The sequence below is a fragment of the Thunnus thynnus genome, chromosome 4, assembly GCF_963924715.1.
Source record: "Thunnus thynnus chromosome 4, fThuThy2.1, whole genome shotgun sequence".
NCBI lineage: Eukaryota > Metazoa > Chordata > Actinopteri > Scombriformes > Scombridae > Thunnus > Thunnus thynnus.
The window spans coordinates 10,541,631-10,548,901 of NC_089520.1; the positions used below are offsets into that span (position 1 = coordinate 10,541,631).

General features: G+C 36.0%; 1 protein-coding gene across 6 annotated transcripts in view; it reads right to left on the minus strand.

Moving 5' to 3' along the window:
- Positions 1-500: 500 nt before the first annotated feature.
- im:7151449 (complement decay-accelerating factor) overlaps positions 501-7,271 on the minus strand; it is a 6,783-nt gene continuing 12 nt past the window's right edge. Inside the window, exons 1-13 of one of the 6 annotated variants that reach the window (XM_067586559.1) lie at positions 7,061-7,271; positions 6,146-6,331; positions 5,875-5,974; positions 5,328-5,398; positions 4,841-5,023; positions 3,516-3,596; positions 3,249-3,323; positions 3,005-3,082; positions 2,190-2,234; positions 2,056-2,097; positions 1,909-1,960; positions 1,066-1,141; positions 501-827 (exon numbers count right to left, since the gene is read on the minus strand). The exon at positions 7,061-7,271 is cut by the window's right edge and continues 12 nt beyond it. In XM_067586559.1, the coding sequence (XP_067442660.1) occupies positions 1,084-1,141; positions 1,909-1,960; positions 2,056-2,097; positions 2,190-2,234; positions 3,005-3,082; positions 3,249-3,323; positions 3,516-3,596; positions 4,841-5,023; positions 5,328-5,398; positions 5,875-5,974; positions 6,146-6,331; positions 7,061-7,268 (1,179 nt within the window). In that variant the 5' untranslated portion in view covers positions 7,269-7,271 and the 3' untranslated portion in view covers positions 501-827; positions 1,066-1,083. Of the gene's footprint in view, positions 834-1,065; positions 1,142-1,908; positions 1,961-2,055; positions 2,098-2,189; positions 2,235-3,004; positions 3,083-3,248; positions 3,324-3,515; positions 3,597-4,840; positions 5,024-5,327; positions 5,399-5,874; positions 5,975-6,145; positions 6,332-7,060 lie in introns of all 6 variants that reach the window. The other 5 variants (XM_067586558.1, XM_067586562.1, XM_067586561.1 and 2 more) reach the window with 5 other exon arrangements.

A 7,271-nucleotide genomic window follows, 5' to 3' on the forward strand; every position in this document is an offset into this window, starting at 1 on the left:
TTATGCTTCTTTTAGATCTAGTAATTAATGTATCATTATAGTATAGATATAGAACAGTTCTGTTCAGCCATGGCTGCATTAATAAAATCAGCCCTTTGACATATCAAATAAATGGTTTCTGCTCCACTGGCTCAATGAGCCCATTCATTACCACATTCAAACTTAAAAAATGTTCTTCCTTTAGTGACATGGTTTATTGATGGTAAGTTATCTACTGCATTCTTTTCTCATGAAAGGTTTCCCATTATTTTGCTTACTCAAAGGCCTCAGAACAATAAACAATGACGAAAAGAAAGTCAGGAGTTGAAGAATGCAGTTGATTGTGTCTTTATCAGTCGCCATTGCAGTCTGCAAACTGAATTAACCACATTGTAAGTTTCTTGAATCACCTTTTTCATGGTTCTGTCCTAACAAAACAGCACATTATTACGAGTAGAATTTCTCAGAATCTTTGAACTAAAATGTTTAAGATAATTTTGGAATACTTCATAACACATGGAGGCAATATAAAACTGTTTATTCCAGTTTTTATAATAAATAATGTACAAAATAGAAATACTTCAGTGGTATTAAATATTTACAATTATTTGTTTAAAATAATGCGGCAGTAAAAATATCATAACAAAAAGTGCTTTTCAACAGTGGATATTCATTATGACAATTGACCATTTAAATTTTTTTTTTTTTGCTATATGAAGCGCAATAATATTTAAGTGACTTCTCTTCTTTTTTTCATCCACCCAGAGAGGCACTGCTACAGTTTGTTGGCATGTCCGTCCTGGGTCACAGATGCTCTTTATTAGATAGGCGAGTTTCCAACTGCACAGCTAGTGCTGATAAGAGATGAAGAGAAATATGTTAAAGCCACACTCCATTCACATAGTGATATGAAAAACCAAAAAAAAACATGAATGGTGGCACACGTCACTTGTAATGTGTAATGTTCCCACTTTAATACTGTGTGTTAGCTCTGAGAAGTAAACTGAACAGGTAAAACATGCTTCAATATATTATTAAAGGTATTTTTGGTGGTTTTATGGTAAATACACAGGAATTGACAGGTACCTTATTGAGGCAGGCAAGCTAAGGATTTTGGAACTGTAATAACTCCGGCTTCAGGTCTTCTCCGGTGTCATATGAGCTATGGTGTCATCAAATGAGGAATTTGTATCAGAATTGTTGAATTTTGTTATTTTTATGTTAAAATTGCAATAGTTCACCACATTGCAATTTGGTGTTTTGTTGCATTCTTAATAAGCATTCTGCAATGTTAGTACAATAATGATTATTTGTTAAGTAAGCTTTGTAAACTTGTATATGTTTATATAGATGATGAAAGATTTATGTTTAAGGCAAGTTTAAAGTTAAAATTAAAAGTCAGTTTCGTAAAAAGGATTTGAAGTTGTTTTTCGCGGTTTTGAGCTTTGAGCACCTGAAAGCTGTCACATAAAATTGCAAAACACTGTACATCAGCCTATTTCTACATGTTTGTGACTATGACAAATTCTTGTACATGTATTGCAGTTGATTATGCAAGACAACATGATTCATTGAAGCCCAAATGGATTTTTTTCCTGTTGACTTCCCTAATGTCGTGACACAAGTCCAGAAACAAAGACAGATTTCCGTAAACAGTTAGAAGAACAAAAAAGCAGCAGAGAAACTGAAAATGCTGCAGAATTAGCTGCCAAAAGTTACAACATGTTGTGCTATGCATGCTCTATGCTACTGTACGTGCTAATTTGTACCTATATACTGTATATGTGTGCATTCACGTTCTGAGTGTAAAAATAGTATGTAAAGTCTCAAAAGTTAAGAAGGATAGAGATAAAAGGCAACAAGAGGATGAAAAGCATAATCAAGTATGAGCCATGCATAAAGAAGTTAGAGTAGAATATTGAATCTCACCCTTTTCTCCTCAGGAAAACTTTATGAATAACGACCATGGATATGATTACAACTGTAAAGAAAATTTCAAACAGATTAATGTTATTTTGTATGCCAACTGCAATATTTGGTGAAAGTGTGAATTCCAAAAAGAAAACTGTACATTACCTGTTACAACAGATATCACACTGATTATAACAGGTGCATAATCTGAAAGACACATGCAAAGTTTAATGCAGAAAATGAAACCTAAATCATCAACCATGTAAATATCGTGCTGGGACTGGGGCTCAATAACTCACCAGTGTTCTTGTTGGCATCTACAGCTGTATCATGCTTTCCAGGATCTGTCAGGTATAAAACAGCTTCATAAGTATGTAAACTAGTTAAACTACTATAGACAACAGGACTAATTCAAACTACATCAGTAAAATATTATCAACACATACAAGAAGGTCTTTTACAGTCTGAGCATTTCCTTTACCTAATGCCATTTGTCAGACAGTTCCCATAAGTGTATTCCTAATGGGATGTTTTGTTATTTAAAGCCACTATATGTTATAAGATGTTACATAATAATATTACAGGGGGGGGGGGGGGGGCAACACACCAATATATTAATAAATTAACCGGGACAGGGAATGAGACACATTTAAGAATATTAAATGACATTTCTCTTAAGTCAGTAAATTAAAACAGCCATTATATTCTCCACATATCCCCTTTGCAAAAATTATTGTAAGTTAAGTTTGTTGGTTAAAGTATCCCAGAAAAATACATAAGAATAAATCCAGTTCAATTAGCTATATGAGCACATGTAAACACTATAGCTGACAAATATGCATCCTGTTTCTTTCTCATGATGACCAGTTTTGAAGACCTCCATTAAATCTACTGTGACTAGCAACTGAATTTCATTGGAGGTCTTAGTCATTGATGAGAAGATCTTATGCTTTTCCTCCAACTAAAAATCTGAGTCCTCTGAGGGTATCTAGGGGATCATCTGCCTATGAAATGTATAGTAAAAATCCATGATACAGAAGTCTGTTAATAAAGCTTGTCATCATACATCTCCCAGCTGGAAACTCAAGACTGCTTTCATGAAATCTCTCTATACCTGGAAATGTTGAAGGTGTTGATGATGTTATGCTGGTTTTGGTAGATTTATCCTCAGCTGTCATAATGTCTTTGACACCTTTGAACAGAGTATTCAAAATGACTCGCAATTTCTCTCTCCAGTTTGGACGGGAATTCTGAGATGCATACAGCATCCACATAACCCATTCCAAGTGCTAAAACTGCCTAGACAGTTTTCAAATTAATTGCATGCTGATTGGTTGTTTTGAGACATTTTTCTGTACCTCGTGCTGAAGGTGAGACAGTACTGGCTGTGATAGTTTTATCTCTGTGAGGTGCCTCTGTGGTAGTGGATGCTTCTGTAACATGAAAAATAACCACGGTTGTCATAATATTTTTGCACCTTTAAAGAGAAGTCTTCTTAATATACTGGATTTCATGTAGTGAGGGAGGTTGGTATATAAATTATCTCTTAATTCTTCAATGTAAAATTATTAAATTATTTAAAAAATTGAAGGATTTCTTGATTTCTGTTTGTAAAATACTTATACCTTGTGTTGGAGGTGTAGGAGTTGGTGTTACCACGTGTGTGGTAATCCTATCTTCTGTTGTCACACCGATGAATACGTTTTCTGGGATTAAGATAAATATATTGTTAATATTGTTCATCTGTGTTTTATGAGACTGGTGGTGGAGCATGCACGTAGAATTCTTTTAACATGCAATTTGTGCTGCAACTATAAATGCTTCTTGATGTACTGAATGTTATGTCAGCAGAGGAAATCAAATGGGCAAAGTCATCCATTTACTTAACCATCAGGAAACTACACTCAGTGTTGTGTTAGGCTGCTCTTAAGTCAAACCACAGGTAATTTGTTCAGTATGGTGAGTATGAGTGTGGGAGTTAGTAAACAGAATGACTTGGAGTGAGCACAGAGAAATGTTGTAAAGCGGGGATAAGTGATGATGTTCAAACATGCCAACTGTGTGTTCAATTCTGAGTGTCCTCAGTGACACCAAGGCAACACCCATGTGCATGGTATTAATTAAATTCAGTTAATTACAGATAAACACTCCATCTTGGATGCTTGAAAGCATACTGCAAACTCGCTAGTGATCAGATTAGGAAATAATTAAAAGACCATGCCTGTGGTTTTGCAAGTTTCAGCCCAAAGCTTACCAGACATTTCCAGATGGATTCATGACCTTCTAAGCAGCCATTGTTTTGAATTAATTTCACTACAGTATGAAAATCAACTTGCAGAGCCTTGAAATTTGCTCCAGATAGGTAATTCAATAATTTATGAAAACTTTCCTCATCGGGACATTTCCAAGGCTCTGACATCTACAACTTGAGAGTCAATTGCTGGTCAGCAATGGTTTTCATTGAAGAAATGGCCAAATACAGAGTATCTTTACTGTAGCTGATGAATGCAATGATTTTCACCACCTGGCTCTTAAATTATATCTCAAAATGTCCTTGAATGCACCACCCTAGAAAGTTGCTATGCTTACAACTGAATTATCATGAAATGATAACATACATAAATTACCAAACAATGATGTAAAGGTGACAAATGTTCAATGTGATGGTTTACTTCTCAAGTTCATGCCTGCAAGATGATTTTCACAGTGAAATGAATGGAAACCTGTGGTTGCCTGAAAGACTTGAAATCAATCTACATTTTTTGTCTGCTTTGGAAAACAGTAGTGTAAAGAGTTAAGTAAATGGTTAAAACAAGCAAAATCACCTGTATGGTGCCAGAATAACAATATTTGATCAGCATTAAGTTTTCTCCAACTCAGCCTGCCTCTCATCAGTGTAACCAGTAAGCTGTAGAGTAACAAGTCAACCACATGGATGCAGTGGGCTTACCTTTGCATTCAGGAGGCTGAGGATCATATTCACCAGTTTTGCTGCACATTATACGGTCACTTCCAATGAGGGTGTATCCATCATTGCAGACATACTGTATGATCTCTTGATATTCTGGGTCACGTTCAGCTTCCCATAAGTGTGTGCCATTGGTCACATTACCAGGTTTGTCACATGTTATGACTGGGGAATCAGAAACACTGTTATTTTCATACACTATAAAATACTTATGAGGAAAAACAAATAATCTACATTATTGCCATATAAGTATATGTTTCTCGCTGATTGAGGGAGAAGAACAAAACAAAAGAAAAAGAAAAAACGGAAAAACCACAGTGCTGCATAAACTGTGTATTAAAATGATCTGCAGGAAGAGTGTACACAGATCGTATTTAAAAATGAGCTTTTTTTGTAAGAATACACCAAACAATAGTGTTTCATTGTTTCTGGTTGTGGCTTCAAGAAATACAAAATGAGAAACATTTACTTTCACACTTGGGTTTTCCAGTCCACCCCCTGGCAAAGCACTGTTTGTAGCTTGGTCCACTAATCTGGTAACTGTTGAAAAGAGTAAAATAAAGCAGGACAGTTTATTTAAGGAGGAATTAGTACTGAATGGCCATAATGAATGGCATTATGATGCAATGGAATGGTAACATTGAAACTAAATTCTTACAGAGTTTAGTCAAGAACTGTCAAACAACAACTCAAATGTTGACAAAAGGAAAGTCACATTTCTAATCAGTAAAACCATTAAATACCTTCTGGCAATGACTCTCTTTGTCTTTCCAGACTACTTTGTTTTCTTTAAAGACTTTTCCATTAGCAAATCCATCTTATACAGACTTAAGTCAGCTAAATCTACTGGTAAGTAAAAGCACTGTCTGGTAGACAACTTTTGGCAGTACAGAACAAGAAATACTTTGTATGTAACTGTGCACGACTATTTTCTGAGCCCCTCCCTGACATAACTTTTTTCAGATGTAATTCAACCAGAGAGCAATGAAATGGGAAGATTTTACATTTACACTCACCCTTCATCACAAATTACTCTTATTACAGCACCAAACAGGGTACCCTTGCTGGTATCAAAGCTCATATGCGGCTGAGCCTTAGGTGGACCACAGTCCCTCTCTGTAATATGAAAACAAAAAACAGGACACGGCTCACCCAAGTTTCTGAACTTCATGCCAGCAGTTTATCCATCAAACTGCAGCAAAAAGCTCATTGCTAAAGCACACTGGGAGGCAGAGTTTGGTGTATGTGTAAGTAGAGTTATAATTACAGTAAAAGAAAACAACTCACTTTTGCAGGTGAGATCTGGTTCAGACCAATGTCCACCAATGCAGCTCATACTCCCAGAGCCACTTTCTTGTTCATATCCGTTAGCACACTCTAAAGTGATTTCTGTACCTTCCTCAAAAGAATTCATTAGAAGTGCTTCATCTGTTAAGACAGTATTCTCCCCTCCCTCCGGTCTAGGACAGTCGGCTGGGAGAATAAAAAGAGACAAAGAGGCAACATCAACAACACATCTTTTTTGTTTCAAAATTGGACATGCCAAAAAAACTTTAAACTTCAAAGGCAGATGACAGACCATGAGTAATAAGCACATTAATAAAGCTACAGACTTAATATACTGTCATTTCTAGAAATGAAACAAGGGATGTGAGGATATGACTCTGCAATCTTACAATGATCTTCATTTCCCTCTATTTTAGCTTCTCTTATGTAAAATCACAACAGCAGTCCAAAATTATTTGGGCGGTGTGTCTGTGATAGTCAACTGCAGTCTACAACCTTGTCTTATGTGTAATTCAATAATATTCTAAGAATATTTGGAGGAGTGCACTTAATGGCTCTTTTCTCTTGACAGATCATCTTACAAAAATATTCCTATTTTTGTGAAAATGCAAATATATTTAGTTTCTTTGGCTTTAGAAAAATCAACACACACACACACACACACACAAACAATATAGCCTATAGAGGGATTATTTTTCCTTACATATCAAATAAACTATTGCAATTTAAAATGATTGTAAAGTACTTTTATAGAACAGCTGACATTACAGTCAGTGACAGTTCTTCTTTGGTGGAGCTGACAGAAAATGCAGCCATGGCTATTCCTGCCGACACTCTCATGTGACTGGTACGTTGATAAATATTATCTCATTAACCAGACTGTGAGGCTTTATGTTACGCCGGTGTCATACTGACCTGCTGCCTTCCATAAAAAGAGGCATAACGTTAGTAAAAGCAGAGATTTGACGTTCTGTCGTCCACAAGTGTCCAGTAAAACTTCCATGGCGGGCTGCAGCGGAAGGTTAAAAATCCTGATAGAGAAACTTTCCCTTCTGTCAAAGTTGCTCAGGGGCAGAGTGGAAACGCGACCTGTTCGGCTGCCGGTCAAAACTGACTCTCCCATGAA